This window comes from Xenopus laevis, chromosome 1L (assembly GCF_017654675.1).
Source record: "Xenopus laevis strain J_2021 chromosome 1L, Xenopus_laevis_v10.1, whole genome shotgun sequence".
NCBI classification, from domain to species: domain Eukaryota; kingdom Metazoa; phylum Chordata; class Amphibia; order Anura; family Pipidae; genus Xenopus; species Xenopus laevis.
The window spans coordinates 148913984-148932916 of NC_054371.1; the positions used below are offsets into that span (position 1 = coordinate 148913984).

Genomic DNA, 18933 nt, shown 5'->3' on the forward strand with positions numbered 1-18933 from the left:
CTATAACTCTGAGCTAGTCAGCGACTTGAAGGGGGGCCACATGGTACATTTCTGTTCAGTGAGTTTTCAATTGATCCTCAGCATTCAGCTCAGATTCAAAAGCAACAGATATGACCCATGTGGCCCCCCCTCAAGTCTCTGATTGGTTACTGCCTGGTAACCAGGGTAACCAGTCAGTGTTAACCAAGAGAGCTGAAAAGCAGGGAGTAGTGTTATGACTGACATGTTATCAGAGCCGGGCCAAGCCGGGCAGGCGCCCTAGGCAGCCTGCCCGGCTGCTGCGCCAACTAGTTGCGCGCTTCAGCGCATTGACGCTTCAGCGCACAGATGCACAGAGAAGGGACCGGACTAGGGGTAGGAGTAAGTACGTGCCTGGCGCCCCACCACCTCTGCGCCCTAGACATGTGCCTACTCTGCCTACCCTTAGTTCCGGCCCTGCATGTTATACATCAAATCACTCCAGCCTTTATACATTACATGTTTTGGCTAACTAACTATATTAGAAACATTTTTTATTTTGCACAGTCTATCTATTTACCCACTTTTTATTTTTACACTGAACAATTCCTTTAAAACGGCCCTGAGCCTGGCTGGTAAAAATGATGGTGGATCCCAAGGTTATTAATAGGGAAAAAATATAAACATATAGGCTGGTATTTTTTTCCAGAAAAGGTGACAACCTTAAGTACACGTCAGGCCCAGACTGGCAATCTGTGGGTTCTGGCAAATGCCAGAGGGGCTGCTATAAAGTGCCATAGAAAGTCAGTATTTAGTTGGCTGGTGGGGTCTGTTTGGGCCTCTATATAGGCTGATTGGGCCTCTTTGTACCTGAAATGCCAAGGCCTATTTTGACTCTCATTCCAGCCATGGTTCACGTGATTCACGGTAATAAAAATTTGCGACAATCAGCAAACAATTGGTGTTTTTGATTTTGGTGTACGGTATCCCAGAATCAGGCACCACGTGACGTATTGTGACGTGCCTTTTTTTTTTCTTCTTTATCTGAGCGATCAGATTTACAGCTTAAAAGCATCTCCATGACGACAGCCAATAAACATTTCTACAAAACCTAGTAAAATCGCGGGAAATATTTTTTGACGGTGGATTTTTTTATTTTGTCGCTGCATTCAAATGCGCATAGAATTTTTGAGAAACATCTTCTACGTTTAATTTGTCGTCAACTTTATTTTCCCAACACCAAGATGGCGGCTACGGCCGAGCTTATTTCCTTGACTCTTAACTCCTCCCTAGCTATCGCAGCGGCGCCACACGTTTTAGTAAACTTCTCTGCACGCCTAGCAACTGTCTTCCGATTGGTTACTTTTCTCAGTCGCGCGCAGAAGGGGGAAGTTAACGAATCTTCTGATTGGGTAAGAGGGGAACTTGTCGTAACCAATTGTCTGTAAGCGCAGCACAATTCAAAGCGTGACTTACTCGCTCGCGGCGGTTAGAGGGCAGCAACCGGGTTAGTAAATAGTCACTTTTACCCGCCCATAGTGGGGATAGGAGAGCGAACTGATTTGCGGCATAGCCGCTACGAACGGGAACATGTCATTCAAGAACATTTACTACTCGGACAAGTACACGGATGAACACTACGAGTACAGGTAAAACTTTGGTAGGGGACGACGGGACGTTGTCTCACGCTGTCTGGTGTAGGCCTGCGCTGGCATTCCAGCACAGCTGTTTCTTAAACCTAAAACCCTGAGCCATTTCTGCCGGGAATAGTTTTTCCGCTGACTTATATCAAACGTTAATGCGCCATTTGTTTTACACTTGATTACGCTGTTGGGTGTAAGTGGGTTATTGATGTCACTTATTCGTGACTAACATGAGGTTCCGGTTGTAGTTAAGGCAATCACGTGGTTCTCTATGTAAATCGAGGCTGGCACGTCCCCACAAATATTGTTTTTAATGGTCTGAGAGGTGATTTCGGCTCAGTGCTTGTTTGCAAGAGAGTATTTGCTGGAAATTGCATCAAGACTTCAAACTGTACAGTGGCCACTGACTTCTGGATCCTAGAAGCAAAGTAGTAAAAGCTTAAAACTTCTAAGTGGGCAGAGGAATAGGCTTTTCATGACATAATTATCACTAATCCTTATATGTGCATGGTTTTGCATACTACCAGAGAATCTGTGCTGTTCTGTATTTATACAGATTATCTCATTACAAGTTATTAGAGATCCTAGGCAGTTGTCCCTATTCATTTTATATAATAATTTGACTTTCCAGGTCCCCAGTGTCTATCCACAGGACTCTTCATGTGTGTGTCCGAACACCAGTCCCAGGCTGATGGGTTAGGTTACTTACAAGTGTGGCTTGCGCATTTCTGATGACCTGACAGACTATGAGGTGTGACTGGCCACCCATGATTTGGTCTTATGAGATTTCACCGGCAAAATTCAGTTGTGGGCTACACACGGCTTTCTTAGTTAACTTTCAGTGTTTTGATATCCGGACAAAAATCTAGACTGCAGGTAGGGATGTGACCCTACACATTAACCACATTTATTTTTGCTTCCACACAAGTCACCCTTTCTAAATGAGTTGGTGAGCAACAATACAGTAAGAATCGGCCAAAATCGTTTACAGTGTGCAAAGCTGCTGCTTACTTATTGTTGCAAAGGTGCGGGAATTGGATTCCAATGACCTTCAATATTCTATTTTACCTTTACAACCAAAACAATGTCACAAAATGGTCAACAATTCAGTGCAATGTTTTCCTTTTCTTTCTTTTCTTTTTTTTTAGTCTGATTTAAGATGCAAACACTACCATTCCAGAATTCGTATGTACTTGAACAGTGTATAGGGGCCAAACTCGCAACCTGGCAGATATCTGTTGATTTTTGACTAGAAGTCAATAGAACAGGTTTAAAATTTCCATCAAGTATGGACCACATCAACTCTCTAAACAGCCTTGCATAGGTTGTATTTATGATACAATATGCATCTGGAGGCCAAATGATCAGATTGGGCCAATTTGGCCCATCTCTTTGGCGTCCATATCCGGCAAAAACCACCAAACAAGTGGATCTTTCAGTGTATGCCCAGTTTAGTGGAAAGCAGTAATATCCTGATCAGTGAGTCTACTATGGAAGGTGTATATGCCTTTTTGGGTGAGAAGTTGGTGAATTGTAGTAATTTTGTGATTCCAAAGTAAATAACCATTTATAGCAGTGTTTTGGAACTTTACTTGGGGTCTCCAGTGTTGTTGGATTATATCAATTTGGGGACCCAAGATTAGGAAATGCATTTTTACTGTTTTTCTTCCCTTTAACATATGGTAATCATATTTCATTCTTGAAACAGGCATGTGGTGTTACCCAAAGAGTTGGCCAAGCAAGTACCCAAAACTCATCTTATGTCTGAAGAAGAGTGGAGAAGGCTTGGTGTGCAGCAAAGCCTTGGATGGGTCCATTATATGATTCATGAACCTGGTAAGAATGCTTTTCAATTTATTCCAGTTCCACTCTTAATTTCTTGTACAGCTAAAGGGCATTTTCTCAGTAATTACAAAAATTCTGTTTTTCTCATTTTGCAATTTTGCTCAGATTTATTAAATATATAAATCTGTAAAGGGAAGCCATCACTTCAAAATTGCATCCCAAGGGAGGTGGGGCCGACAGAGCCTGTACAGGGGAACTTTGACTTTTTTAGTAGAATGTCCCTATTGAGGGCTATTTCACCTGTGCTGGGAGGAAGCTCCTAGTGTGGTGGATATTTTGGGCCATGTGCAGTAAGATGCATTTCTTCAATTATTTTATTCCAGTGATGCAAGTAAAACCCGATGTGCTGTAGCACAATTTCAGCATACCAAGTGCAGCTGGTTTTTTATTTTTTTTTTAAAAAAGTCTTAACAGGGGATGTTGGAAGGTATATAGCGGAGTAGTGTTTCAGGGCTCATGAGATATTGATTGGCTCAAGGTGAAAACTGGTTGATCTTTATGCATTTTGTCATTATCCCTGCGTTATCCTTTGGTAGGGATTTCAGTTCTTATGGCCAGTCCTCTGTTGGTTATGAATGTGAACCAAGCGCTCATGGGCCTGGTGTCTGTAGTGGGGTATAATGGATTCTCTGTGGAAGGATAACATTGTCTGCAGTCTCCTGGTGCCATCATACAGTTAAAAGAATGGACTTTAAATTGTGTCATAGCTGTTGGGAATTTACTGTGTATGTCAGACTTATTTAACGCTTGGTTTGCAGTGGATTTTATAGTCGGTCTGAAGTTTCCTAAAATCAGGTGCAAGTTCTCAAAAATACTTTTGACTATGCATGCAAGTGCGCTCTGTCCCAACAACTGCTATGACATATATGGATTGTGCATATAATGGGGCTAGTTGTGCATGGGGGCTAGTGCTTATTTAATATTTTTATTATCCTTTGGTAATCAAGACAAATGTACAGTATCCACTCTTGAACACACTGTGCTTGGTGTTTTGAAAATGTTCACATTTATTTAAGCTAAAAGCATCAAATCCACATGTATTCATACAAGAAGCTTAACTTGTTTCATCCGGCAACCGTGTGACTGGCCATGTTATATTTCTACGTTTTTAAGAGCAAAGGTTTACTTTGCCTATGTACCATAAAGAAAGACATTAATACAGAGAGAGGAACCCTCTGAGGACTGTTTGAGAACTGTTTTTCAGTAAAACAGACTATTCCTCCAGCATTAGATGCAATATAATCTGTTTGAGGCTTTAAGTGTCTACATGCAGTATTCCAACTTATTTGTATTGTGTTATCCACATTTTCTTTGTTGAGAAGAAACTCAAGCATTCATTTGGTATATAAAAACACCTGCACCTTTAAGTCTAAGTTATTCTAAGTTAATTGTTTTTGTTTCCTTTACAGAGCCACACATTCTTCTTTTTAGAAGACCCCTTCCAAAAGAGCAACAGAAATGAACTGCTTCATGTTTATTCTTTTGGGACAATATGTACATATTGTAGTATTCAGTGAATACAAAGACTCTCGGCCGTACACACAAAACTGTGCAAGAGCTGTATATTCAGCAAAGAGCTCAGTTAGTGAACCTACAGATTGGAGCTGCTATTTTACGTTTTTTACGTGTATTTCCCCTCTTCTGTCATGGCTGATAAGTCACCACTTTTCTTGCTCTGTTTAATAAAGTTTACATGTTGCATGCATGATCTTAAATTTTGAGTTCTTGTATTTTGTCTGACCGTATATTTATGTATAACCTGTGTTGCCATAGTTTTTTTTCTCTGTGGACAAATATGCAGCAACCTTTCTAGTTCCTTATTCAGTTGTCTTCATTTTGCCTATGTTCCAAGACTAAACCTCCCATCATGCATTGTTGCATGCTAGGAGCTCTAGTGCAGTAACACAGCCCCACAGTGTGCTGTAATTTATCTGAATCTAAGCATCTGCAATTTAGTTAGATTTTTTTATTATTTGTTTCCCTAAAACAGACACTATGACAGACCAAGCCCAATATGAAAAAAACTTTTTAGTAGAAGATAACCCATATGTATCACTGTATGAAGCAGCTACAAAGCACAAGGCTGCATATTATAAGGCTGTGAAAAGATAACTTAAGTGAAACCCTTGCCTTTATACATTGCACTAATTACCGAAACTCTACATCTAAAGTAGAAAAATATTGCATTCCAGTTGCTCATTACTTTTTGTTAGGAGTGTCATTGGCTAGCAAGTCACATGAGCTATGAAGTTATTTAAAAGTGAAAGTATGATTGGAAAATTAAAACAGGAAAGATACATTTCTGTGTTAAAGGAGAACGAATGCCATCATGCACTTGTGATTATATTGACTCGCCTGAAACCACGGGCCAGTGCTCCGATCAGCAGAAAACTGCACCGGCCTGGGGTTATACCAGTGAGCACCATGGAGTGACCTTCTTCTTGCCTCCATTTTTCCAGGACAAATGCATGCGCAGTTGAACAAATTAGTCAACTTTTTAGTTAAAGTTCGGCGTTTCGCTCTACTGCGCAGCCACACGAAGAAAGAGGAAGACTAAAGTGGATGGCTCCGTGGTGCTCACTGGTATAACCCCAGGCCTGTGCAGTTTTCTGCTGATAGGAGCACCGGCCCGGGGTTTCAGGTAAGTCAATACAATCACAAGTGCAGGATCTTTCCTTCTCCTTTAAAGTAATACCCTTCATTGGAGAGAGAAATCATAAGCTTTGAACTATATAGGCCGCGTCCTCGGGCATATTTCTGAAAGAGGTGGTTAAAAGTTATACAGGTTCTGAGAAAAAGTTCTGATCTAAGGAACACTGATGTGAGCAATGACTGAAAAAAAAGCAAAAGTTTAATGTAGCCTTAGTACTAGGTACATAATAATTGTTGGGGCCTGTACCTATTCCAGCTTTGTTCAGTTGGGTATGTTTGAATCTTTAGCAATGTGTCTCCCAACTGCAGTATGTGTGGCCCTCTTTATTATGTCCCTCTAACAGCATATATTGCCCTCCAACAGAACTATAGATTTGTATTACAAGGCCATTCCTGGCATAGAAGTATGTACCTGGTGTTCAGTCTAGCAGTATGTCTTTCCATTTAGCCATTCTGCAGTACTCCTCTCCATTTGCAAGAATATGTGGCGTTCTTGCACTGTATCTTTTGCTTGGCATTTTTCAATAAGGAAAGGTGTAGAAGATCACGTGCACACTCAGGCCCTTCAATAATGGGTATAACTTGGTGCTCAAACACTTAAGGGAGACGGCACAACCAATTTCAAAGTAACAAAATAATACAAGCTGGCACACAAAGCGAGTGAGCTGGCTTTGTGTGCCAGCTTGTACTATTTTGTTCAATAAAGAAAGGAACATCATAGTGCAATGCATTGTGGGTTATGTAGTTCCTGCATGCTGTCTGTAAGCTGTGGAGAAGATGTTACAATTTGGAACATCAGTCCCTCCTTCCCTGTCAGGATTTCAAATGATGCAGAAAGAGAAGAACTGTTAACAGCTGGATTTCAGCATAAAAAACTGCATTTATTCATACTTTTTGAAGAAACAGGTAACTGTGATGATATATTAGGGGTTTCTGTGTTATGTGGGCCTCTTTATCAATTTTTGGTTTGGAAGCCGGAGTTCCCCTTTCAGGCGAAAGGGAAAGATACTGCTAGATGGAGGGACAAAAGTATTGCCAAACAGAGCTATATTGCAAAAGGCCTGTGCTTGCTGCAGATGGGCAAATCTACAGTTCAAACTATTACAAACACTTCTTTGACCCCTGCAAAAGCTGACAGTCTTCCTTTTAATACTCAATCTACATGTTTGCACACTCAAAACAAAAACGAGAACAATTTAACACGTGGGTGGTTTGAAAAAATTATTTTTACTATTGTTCAAAAAACATTTTACATAGACAATGCCATACAACACATGGCGCAATTTATACAATGTTAAAAAAGTAGCATAGAAAATTAACCACCCATTAGTTATATGCAGCAAGCAAGAAATCAGCAAGGGAGCGGATACACCTACCAGAAAAATGAGAATGGCCCCAACGTTTCGGCACCAAGGCCTTTGTCAAGGGGATTCTGATGCTTACTGAGTTTAGTGGAGGTATAAATACCCTATTCAATCACTATCAGGACGCTTCGTTCGCGCGCTTCCTATACTTCCGGGTTTGTGACGTCACTTCCGCCTACGTCACTTCCGCCGATGAGTCATCTGGCTTGGTGACGTGGCGCTAAACTGCGCATATTCAGGGAGGAAGCGTGCGCATCTGTTTACCACGTTGCTAAGCAACTTCAGCTACATGTGACACTATTGTTTGCATCGCCCCAGAACTGATACAATAACAAGAGCGCCCAGAAGATTAACAGATCAGGACAGAATCATGCAATATACCTTATAATTATATAATTCATATGGCTTAAAAGTGCTATAGTGCAATAAAAAGGTGTGAACAGTGTTCCATATCATCTTATAAACGAGCATTAAAACACATACAATCAAAGTCATGTGACATCACCTGTCATTTTTTAAAACCATTAACCCTCTAGTAACCATATCAAAAAATGAAATTTTTGAATTAAAAAAATATTGTACAGTTAATCATATTTTAGAATTCATAAGTACACCCTGTGTGTCATATATAATTATTAAAATCAGAATAATGCGCAATGGATCATATATTATAATTCATAGATCAATCATACATGTAAAGTGACTATATGCTCCATTAATCACTTAATACTCAATTATTATATACATCTATATATTATTTGTGTAATATATTTAAAGTGACAGTGCCCATTTTACTCATATTGTGAAATCTTCATGCCTTATTTTGCAAAAGTTTAGCATCTATGCATGAAGGAATTAATTTCAATTAATATTGTCCCATAAAATATATTTAAAGTGGAAGTGCCCATTTTGCTCGTATTGTGAAGTCATCATGCCATATTTTGCAAAGGTTAGCATCTGTACATGAATAAATAAATTTTCAATTGATATTGTCCCATAAGATCTGTAAAAGTAGTGATATAAAGAAAGATTAAAAACATATTTAAAAACATCAGACAACAAACAACGTATACTCATTTCACCACAGGCTGAGGTCATTTATTACCTTCCAAAAAGGAGTCTCTATTATCTACTCTAATTCACAAAAAGGATTATTGTATACAGTTAATATCAGAAGAACAGGGACAACTCCCTGTCTTCATTAAGGCCATTGGGGGAGAGAGCCTGCAGCTTATATATCCACTTCTCGCTGTTTAAGAAATGTTTCTCTGTTTCCCCCCCGAGTTGGCATTTTCACTCTTTCAATCCCCATAAATCTCAATTGATTTACTTGGTGGTGCGCTTCCATAAAGTGTCTCGCTAAAGGAGATGCAATTCTCCCATGTCTCACATCACTTCTATGTTCCCCAATCCTAATAGTTAGGGATCTGGTAGTCTCACCTATGTAAATTTTGCCACACGGACACTTCACCATGTACACCACATGGTCTGATTGACAATTAATGTAGTCCATCACCTCAAAACCTCTACCAGTCATCGGATGATAAAATTTATCTGTTCGCACCACAAAGTTGCAATTGACACAATGTCCACACCTATACATTCCTTTGGTATTACTCAACCAAGTACCTTGTTTCTTTTGGGGTTCACTTAATGCATGGACCAATTGATCCCTCAGATTGGATGCTCTTTTATACGCCATCATTGGTGGTTCAGCCACCCATGGTTCCAATTTCCGATCCGTCTGCAATAAATGCCAATGGCGGTTTAAAACACCTTTCACATACCCTGATTGTCTCGAGTATGTGGTGACAAAGGGCAATCTTTCTGATTTTTTACAGGCTTTTTTAGACAGCAGGGTATTTCTCGGTATCTCCTTCACTTTCTCCCTTACTCCTTCCAACAAGTTGGTTTCATACCCTCTACTAGAAAAGTGAGCCACCATTTCCTCAGACCTTTCGTCAAAATTGGCTTCCTCACTAACAATACGTCTGACTCGCAAAAGTTGGCTATATGGCAATCCTCTAATCGTGGAGGGTGGGTGGAAGCTATTCGGGTCCAAATATGTGACTCTGTCAGTTGGTTTTCTATAAATATCAGTCGTCAGTTTCCCCTCAGTCAGTCTAACTATGACATCTAGGAAATGTATCTGGTTTTTGTCATATTCAAGGGTAAATTTAATTGTCGTTATTCTGGAATTTAAATATTCCACAAACATTAGTAGTGAATTTTCAGATCCCTGCCAGATAAAAAATAGATTGTCTATGTAGCGAAGCCACATCAATGTAAAGGGCCAAAATTCCTGATTACTATACACAGTCTTCCTTTTAACTCTGGAAAGGGAAGCCTTTTATGTTTGCTTTTGGCAGGTCCTTAACTACTACATATTGCTCAGAGGCTTAAACCACCCAAATGAAACATGCCTGCAAAATCCAGTTATTCTTATTAAGCAGGGACTTATTATCACAGACTTCACAAGTTGCTACAGTGGAGAGGGATTCTGTAACTAAGACACATTGAAAAAGATTAATTTTTTTTCCATAAAATATGTGTATATATATATATATATATATATATATATATATATATATATATATATATATATATATATATATATATATATGGGTCCTGTGGGTATCAGCACTCGATACTTGTATGAGTTTGAGGTGCAGGATCAAATTAATGATACAGGTGATACAAGGATCAGCACACTCATTTGTAGAAAAGCAAAGTGTATTTTATTTCAACACAGCATTGTGTCCAACGTTTCGGTTCCTCCTGGGAACCTTTATCAAGGATGCAGTGCCTTACAGTGCAATGGTTTAAATACCCACCCCCACATGTGAATTTTGGCGCCCTGGTGACGTCATTAGTCCATATACAGATGTTGTTTTCCAAAAACAAAGTCTTTCTTATGTATAAAGTGTCCTTTTGTTCTTACACCACTAGGTGTCAGTATAGTACCTTGTGTCAAATCCTCTGTGCGCATGTGTCCAATTGGTAACATGGTTATCAGATTGAAACAGTGTTGCAATGAAGCAATAAAAAGCAATAAAATAGGAAAAAGGAAAAACAAATTACTTACAGATAAAAGGAAGGATACTTTGTATACATTTTCCTGGGGAGCGAAAAAAGTTTCAATCAATATCTGGTAGACACTTAGAAACAACAAGTCATTTAATATGTATATTGTTCATGCAAGAAAACAATTCAATGATAACTGTCCATTAAGTCCCTTGGGTATAACGCAATCCAGTTCATGTATCCAGAAAGCTTCACGTTTTAACAACAAATTGTCAATATCACCGCCTCTGGGCGGTTTCTGTATATGGTCTATAGGCATACATTTAAACGTGGTAGGGTCATGTCTGGCCTCCTTCCAATGTTTGGCAACTGGCTGTTGCGCTATATCCTGTTTATTGGCATCGACCTTTCTGTCCATATCCAATGCTGCCCTTATAGTGGCCCTGTGCATATTTATTCTCTCTTTCAATTGCCTAGTGGTTTTCCCACAGTAAATTAGTCCACAGGGGCATTTAATCACGTATATTACTCTAGTTGAGGTGCAAGTGAGTCTATGTTTGATTTCATATCTCTTTCCAGTTCTAGGGTGTCTAAATTCTTTCCCTAGTATGAGAGTGTTGCACATCACGCGTCCTGTGCATTTATAAACCCCCGGGCGGTTAGATAAAAAATGCTGGACTTTGGGCTGCGAATATTTACTTACTGGGTCGGCGGGACTCAAGTGTTCTTTTAAGTTGGTGTTCCTCGCGAAACTGAATTTCGGTCTTTTGGGAACCCTAGGGGCTAGTGCTTCATCTTTGGCCACTATGTCCCAATGTTTGAGTACAGCTTCTTTTGTGGCTTTACTGTGGGGATTAAATTTACTGACGTAGTAAATGTCATTGATGTCCTTGTCCTTATCGTTCGTGGTGACAGTGGTGCCTTGTAACAATTGTTCTCGTGACATAGCTGCCACTACTTTTGTAGTGTCTTTAATCAAATTGATTGGATAACCCCTGGCCAGGAATTTTTTCCCCATTATTATTAGATCCTCATTGCACTGCGCTGGATCACTGTCAATTCTAATGACCCGCATCATTTGTGATTTGGGAAGTGATTCTAAAAGATGCCTGGGGTGGTTACTTTTATAGTGTAGCAGGGTGTTTCTGTCAGTGGTTTTTGTATATATTCTTGTGTGTAAGGCCCCATTTTCTTTATAGACTTGAACATCCAGGAAATTTATTTGTTGCAAGTTGTAACTCAGGGTTAGCCGAATTGGAGAGTCTAGGGAGTTTAGACTATTTACATATCCCTCCAGTGATTCTGATGTGCCTGTCCATATGAAGAACAGGTCGTCTATATAGCGCCTATAAAAACTGCCAAATTTTTGAAAAAGTTTATTGCCATAGATATGCTCATTCTCATAGCTGTGCATATATGCACTGGCATATACTGGTGCCACTTTAGAACCCATGGCGGTGCCCATTCGCTGCAGATAGAACTGGGTCTCAAATTTAAAATAGTTGTTAGTTAATATGAAGCCCAGTAGCTGCTTCATATATTCAATCGGTGGACCAGTGTATAGGGGGTTGTTCGTTAGTAATTGCTCTATTGCCTGTAAACCTGCCTCATGGGGTATACAGGTATAGAGGCTTTGGACATCCATCGTAACTAGTATTAAGCTGTCCACTGGCATCTTCACACTCCCAATTACTTTTAGGAAATCCGTGGTGTCTTTTAAATAACTGCTGGTGGCTATTATACTGGGCTGTAACAGCATATCCAAGTATTGTGCCGCTTTTTCGTTTAATGAACCCGTAGATGAGATTATTGGCCTTCCTGGTGGTCTCTCAGGGTTTTTGTGTATTTTTGGTAATGTGTATATCACGGGCACTACTGGGTATTTGGGTACAAGGTAACTCGCCAGTTCCTTATTTAGCCAACCCTGTGTTACCCCCATCTGAATCAATGTCGTTAATTCCCTTTTAAATTTCTCTGTTGGATCATATGTAAGTTTACAATAGTTGTTAATGTCCGATAATTGGGATAAAACTTCCATTTTGTAATATGAATAGTCCATTATCACTATGGCCCCACCTTTATCCGCATTCTTGATTATAATATCAGTATTATTCCTAAGGCTTTTTATGGCCGATTTCTCTTTAGGGGTCAGGTTGCTTCGCCATGTATGTCTATCAGGTGCATCCCGTGTGGTATTGCTGTTAAGTAAGCGATGGTATATTTTAATGGGGGCGCTATTACTGGGGGGTCATATGTGCTTTTAGGTTTAAGGGCTCGGATGTGTGGGTCTCCTTCCTCTTTTATAGGCCAGTTACCTTCTTCAGCGTTATCACTAACTGCAGCGAACATTAGTAGTGAATTTTCAGATCCCTGCCAGATAAAAAATAGATTGTCTATGTAGCGAAGCCACATCAATGTAAAGGGCCAAAATTCCTGATTACTATACACAGTCTTCCTTTTAACTCTGGAAAGGGAAGCCTTTTATGTTTGCTTTTGGCAGGTCCTTAACTACTACATATTGCTCAGAGGCTTAAACCACCCAAATGAAACATGCCTGCAAAATCCAGTTATTCTTATTAAGCAGGGACTTATTATCACAGACTTCACAAGTTGCTACAGTGGAGAGGGATTCTGTAACTAAGACACATTGAAAAAGATTAATTTTTTTCCATAAAATATGTGTATATATATATATATATATATATATATTTTTTTTTTTTTTTTTTTTTTTTTTACCTAAATTGTAGATGAGAATTATACCAGCTGGCTTATTACAGTAAGCTTTGTCAGTATTTCAAACTTTGGGGTCACACAGGAGGGGGTGGGCACGCAACATGCCAAGCAAAAGAATGGTTGTAAAGGCAGCACCCTGCTTTTAATCACTCCCAATTTAAAGAAGAATTCAACCTGTGGGCAAAAAGGGAAATGCCCCATACTCCATACATATCCCTCGTCGCAGATTCTTCCAGTGAAGCTCCACGCATCCATCTTCCGTGTCTTCTGTAAGCTGACTGGGAGATCGGCAATTCCGCACATGTGCAGTTGTGGCAAACTGCTCCAACTGTGCATGCGAAGAAATACCAATCTCCCAGTCATGTTACAAAGGACAAGGAAGATGGATGCGTGGAGCTTCGCTGGAAGAATCTGCGACGAGGGGTAAGTATGGAGCATTTCCCTGGGAGGGTAGTTAGCCTGGGGGGAAGAGGGAGGGGGTATGGGTTTTTTTGCCCACAGGTTGAATTCTCCTTTATGCAACACCCACTCATGGTCATGGCCACATATTTTTCCTGTTCCTTCCACATGGCAGTGGGCACAACAGGTTAAAGGGGTTGTTCACCTTTAAAATAACTTTTAGTATGATGTTGAGGGGGATATTACGAGACAATTTGCAATTAGTTTTCATTTTTTATTATTGAAGGTTTTTGAGTTATTTAGCTTTTTATTCAGCAGCTCTTCAATTTGCATCTTAACCAATCTGGTAACTAGGGTCCAAATTACACTAGCAACTATGCATTGATTTGAATAAGAGACTGGAATATGAATAGGAGAGGCCTGAATAGAAGGATCAGTAATAAAAAGTAACAACAATACAGCCTTGTATTGTAGCCTTTCAGAGCATTTGTTTTTTAGAAGGGAGTCAGCGACGCCCATTTGAAAGCTGCAAAGAGTAAGAAGAAAATGGCAAATAACTATAAAAAATAAATAATGAAAACCAATTGAAAGTTGTTTAGAATTGGCCGTTATATAACAAAATAAAAAGTTACCGTAAAGGTGAACTACCCCTTTAATCCCTCCTGGCATGCAAATGGGACAGGAAATACCACTATAAAAAGCTTGCTTCCGTCCCCAGCTGCCATCTTTATTCCAGAAAAAGTGCCTCTTCTTATGCTTCAGGACAGAGGTGTGCCTTGTGGATGTCCCTGGAGAAGCCTTTGGGCTTTGGCCATGTGTGCCGCCATCACTGTCAGTCGCAATGCCAAATTTCTCGCAATAAGATGCTGAGGTCTTTATGCTTTCAAGATGCTGCCGGATGCATCTGAGCACGTGCAAACTGTGCACACCCCGAAGTAGTTGTGCACGATCTGGTGCCTAGATTTGAAATTCTAGAGTCCTCCCCCTCTGCTGCCCTCTGCTGGTGTTGCCTATGTGCCCTTGTGCTGTTAGGAAGGTACTTGAGTGTAGAAATTTTTACCTGTCCTGTGGAACCTACTGGGGTACTAATGTTGCTGGATTTTTTTCTAGGCTGGATAAGTGTAGTTCTGCTAGTAGCTAAAACAGTGGAAAGAGTGTCCCTATCTTCATGATGACCTCCAGACACTCTCATTCAGGCTCAAGGGGTGAGCCATTCTGGGGCATTCCATCTAAAGTAGATGTGGTCATCACTAGGGTAGCTTGACGGACAACTCTTCCAGTTGACGGAGGCGTTTCTTTTAAATAGGGATGCACCGAATCCAGGATTCGGCCTCTTTTAGCAGGATTCAAACGAATCCTTCTGCCTGGCCGAACTGAATCCTAATTTGCATATGTAAATTAGGGGCGGTAGGGAAATCACTTGACAAATTATTTTGGCAAATTATTTTGCAATGGAGGCATCTATGGACTCTATCAAGCAGACTCTCAGTCCAAGCACAATTTGCACAATTTGTATTCCCTTCTGTTCGAAGGAAGTTTCTTATTCAAAACACTAAATCCAAAAGGAAGAATGTGAGGATCTCCAATAATCAAGAGCTAAATATTATTTAAAAAAGTAGTAAATTTATTAGGACATAAAACCTAACATGTTTCGTGCCTGATAGGGCACCTACTCATATGCTCTCCAATAATCAAGAGCTAAATATTATTTAAAAAAGTAGTAAATTTATTAGGACATAAAACCTAACGCGTTTCGTGCCTGATAGGGCACTTACTCATAGGCTTATTGGCCTATGAGTAAGTGCCCTATCAGGCACGAAACGCATTAGGTTTTATGTCCTAATAAATTTACTACTTTTTTAAATAATATTTAGCTCTTGATTATTGGAGATCCTCACATTCTTCCTTTTGGATTTAGTGTTTTGGATTTTGCACCTTGGGACTGAGGTGAACTGTGAGTGAATCTCCTTGCTATTTACTTAACCATGACATTTTTTGGTATTTAAAGTGGTACCACTTACATTATATATCTTTTCTTGTGGCAGCACACACTCCCATTTTTCTCAAGTTTCTTATTCAGCCCAGAATTAGGCCAGATTATCTCTAAAGCATCAGCAGGAAAATCCTCCTTTCTACAGCTAGAATGCAGAGAAACGAAAAACACTTCTAGGATTCCTAGGAACTCATTTAAGGAAGCCAAACAATATAAACCTGGTAGACCATTTTCCAAACAGTGGAAGTCTTTCCTGTGTGGACATACTTCCAAACGAGAATTTTTCAAAACGATTTTTTTGTCAAAGTGGGACTACGATCTTCTGCCTCAATAGCCAATTTAGTTGAGCCCAACTTCAGCACTATCACTAAGGTGGGGGATGAAGACAGACAGATACTGGTTGATCTTCTTCAACCAGTATCACTTCAGCCAGAGTGGATGGTAATGACCACGGATGCCAGCAAGTGGGGTTGGGGAGCACATTCGAAGGAACTCAAGACGCAGGGCAGATGGGCACCAATGGAAGTTGCTAGGTCATCTAATTGGAAAGAATTGAAGGCCATATTCCTGAGACTTCCAACACCTTCTGCACAACAAACCACTGTTGTTCAGGTTGGACAACATTACATCTGTCAGGTATTTGAACAAGCAAGATCGATGAGCTTTTTAGACTCTAGAATGGCATTGAGAGCGAATGCGAAAATGCCCACCAATGCATTGTGGATTCAAGATCAGGATGCAAAGATTGTAGATGTTTCTTCCATGCAATTATCTTATACTCTCCTCTGTATTTGTCACCACACATCCAAACACTCACAAAATCTTGTATTCAGCTGCTCAACATTGCCCAAATACAACTCTATCTCAGTTCAGATACAACCAAAACACATATCCAGTCTCCATTTATCTCCTGCCTTGATTACTGCAACCTACTCCTCGCAGGTATTTCAACAAGTTGCTTTTCACAACTATAATCTGCTCTTAATGCTACTCATCTATCTCAACACTGAACATCAGCTGCTCCCCTATGCATATCCCTAACTAGCTACTAATCTCCTCTAGAATCAGATCCAAATTACTAACACATTCAAGGCCCTTAACAAGGAAGCCCCTCCCTATATTTCGTTAATGGTCTCAAAATACTCTCCTTCACGCAAGCTTCGCTCTGCTTCTGACCTTCTCTCCTCTACAAGACTTATCTCAGGCTTCTGCTTTTCTCTGGAAGTCTCTGCCTTGAGCTGTCAGACTCTCTCCTTCCTTCCAGCTTTCAAAGGCACCCTAAAGACCCACCTGTTTAGGGAAGCCTATACAATGGGGCAGATTCACGTAAGAGCAAAGTGGCTAACACTAGCGACAATTCTCTAGCATTTCTACCCTCAGGGGCATCACTAATTCACAAACAGGAACAAGTGCTAATTCGCTAGCGAACCAGACTGTCGCTAACGCAGTTTCGGACCCTATAGCCAGACGTATTTTCACTCTGACTAATGGGCGCTACGCTGCAAATTCATTGAACTGCAGATTTTATTGAATGTTGCCTCTTCCGCCAGAGTTGACTTCGCTACCTCAGACCAGGCGCAGTGCTAAAAAGAAGCTAGATCTTCTTGAATCTTCGGTCACTTACATCATATCCTGTGTGCCGAAAACGCTGGTGACTTTTCCTTTTCTGAAGCGGAATTGCCTGTAAATTCCTGACTTAAACTTTTATGGGTAACCGGTTTTCTCCAGACATTTCATAACATATGGAACATTCATTTTACAGTGGGGTCATGTGTAGGGCATTATATTAATTCTCTTGTCATTTATTAACATTTGTAAGAAAAAGTGGTAGCAAATTTTTGCTAGGCACAAACACACGCTAGTGCATCTTCGCTATGAATTGCTCGCACTGCTGAAGTAACGCTAGCGGAAAGTTGCCAGCGTTCCGCACCCAGGGCGCAACTTTGCATATTAGTGAATTAGGGTAGTGGTAGCAAATTTGCCCCTGGCGAAGTGGTGCGATGTGTGTGAAGCAGTCGCTGGCAACAAGTTGCCCTTTAGTAAATCTGCCCCATAGTATCTTAATTAATCAGCCATAACGGTATTATAAATCACAAATTTGTTTCTAAAATCCCTACGTCTCAATTGTACCCTAACCCTTTAGCTTGTAAACTCATGTGAGTAGGGCCCGCTAATCCTATGGTACTCTGTAAACCCTTGTTTGTTATTTACTTTGTTCCCTCTTTGTTATCTAATGTAAAGCACTGTGTAACTTGTTGGCACTATATAAATAAAGGATGATGATGATCTATACTGGATGAAGGTGTCATTTTGACACTGAGCACTGGAAATAAAGACATCTAAACACCAAAGATGTTCATTGCAGTTGCATCTGACTCCTGTAGAAGTACACATGCAATTGCCTGTTTTAGGGCAAGGCCAGACGTGGCGTTTTTATGTTGCATTTTTAAAAACACTCGGTCGGGCTTAAATACGCATAAACTGCCCTACCACTGAAACTAATGGAAAACACACTATGGCAATTCTCACAGAGCGATTGCAAGCCGAAATTCACCACTGGATGCCAGTATTGGTCGTTAAAGTATAAACGCCAATACGTCAAGAAACTACCAAATCGATAGACTCTATGGGATCTGCAAGTTTGAAACCACACTTTACGTAAATATGCAGCGTATTTTAAATATGGCATCCAAATTCTCGCGAGATAAATGACGCATATACGTTTTTACGGCCGGTGACTTAATTACGTTGCATTTTGATGATCATTCCTGCTTCATTTTGCATGTAAATAGTTTTTCTATTTCTAAATAGTTTTTCTATTTCCAGCCAGCGGAATTATGGGGAACGAGAACAATGAGAAGTGCATGTTGGGAAAAGAAACCTACGTGCTGAAAAACGCATGTTGGCGGTCGCATGTGGTTTCAGTGGCGCATTTACGCCGGACGGGGCTTTTTTAAAAACGCAACGTAAAAACGCCATGTTTGGCCTTGCTCTTAGCATACTGCCCGCGTGCATTGCCACCTCACAGGTATAATTGTGGTAGAATTGTATAAAAGAATAGTACATTGCAGGTAAACAAACATGCCTAAGTGGGCCAGAAACTGCACTTTGCTTGTAAATGAGCCATTATATGTCAATTTGTGTTGCATCAGAGCAGTTTCCTTTATTAGACAGTTATTTTATAATCACTTTAATATGTTATTACTTTATGACAGTTATTACTGTATTACACAGCTGTGAATCTTCCATTTCCATTGAAACACTAGGCGGTTTTATGAGCTATGGGGTGGGGTTACTCTGCGTTCCACTATGGATTGCCTTC

General features: G+C 40.2%; 1 protein-coding gene across 1 annotated transcript; it reads left to right on the top strand.

Annotated features, from left to right (window-relative positions):
* Positions 1-1442: 1442 nt before the first annotated feature.
* cks2.L (CDC28 protein kinase regulatory subunit 2 L homeolog) lies at positions 1443-5161 on the top strand. Its single transcript, NM_001112803.1, is given in 3 exon segments — positions 1443-1607; positions 3310-3437; positions 4856-5161. Coding segments are annotated over 3 exon segments (240 nt in total). The 5' UTR covers positions 1443-1548; the 3' UTR covers positions 4909-5161.
* The last annotated feature ends 13772 nt before the right edge of the window (positions 5162-18933 follow it).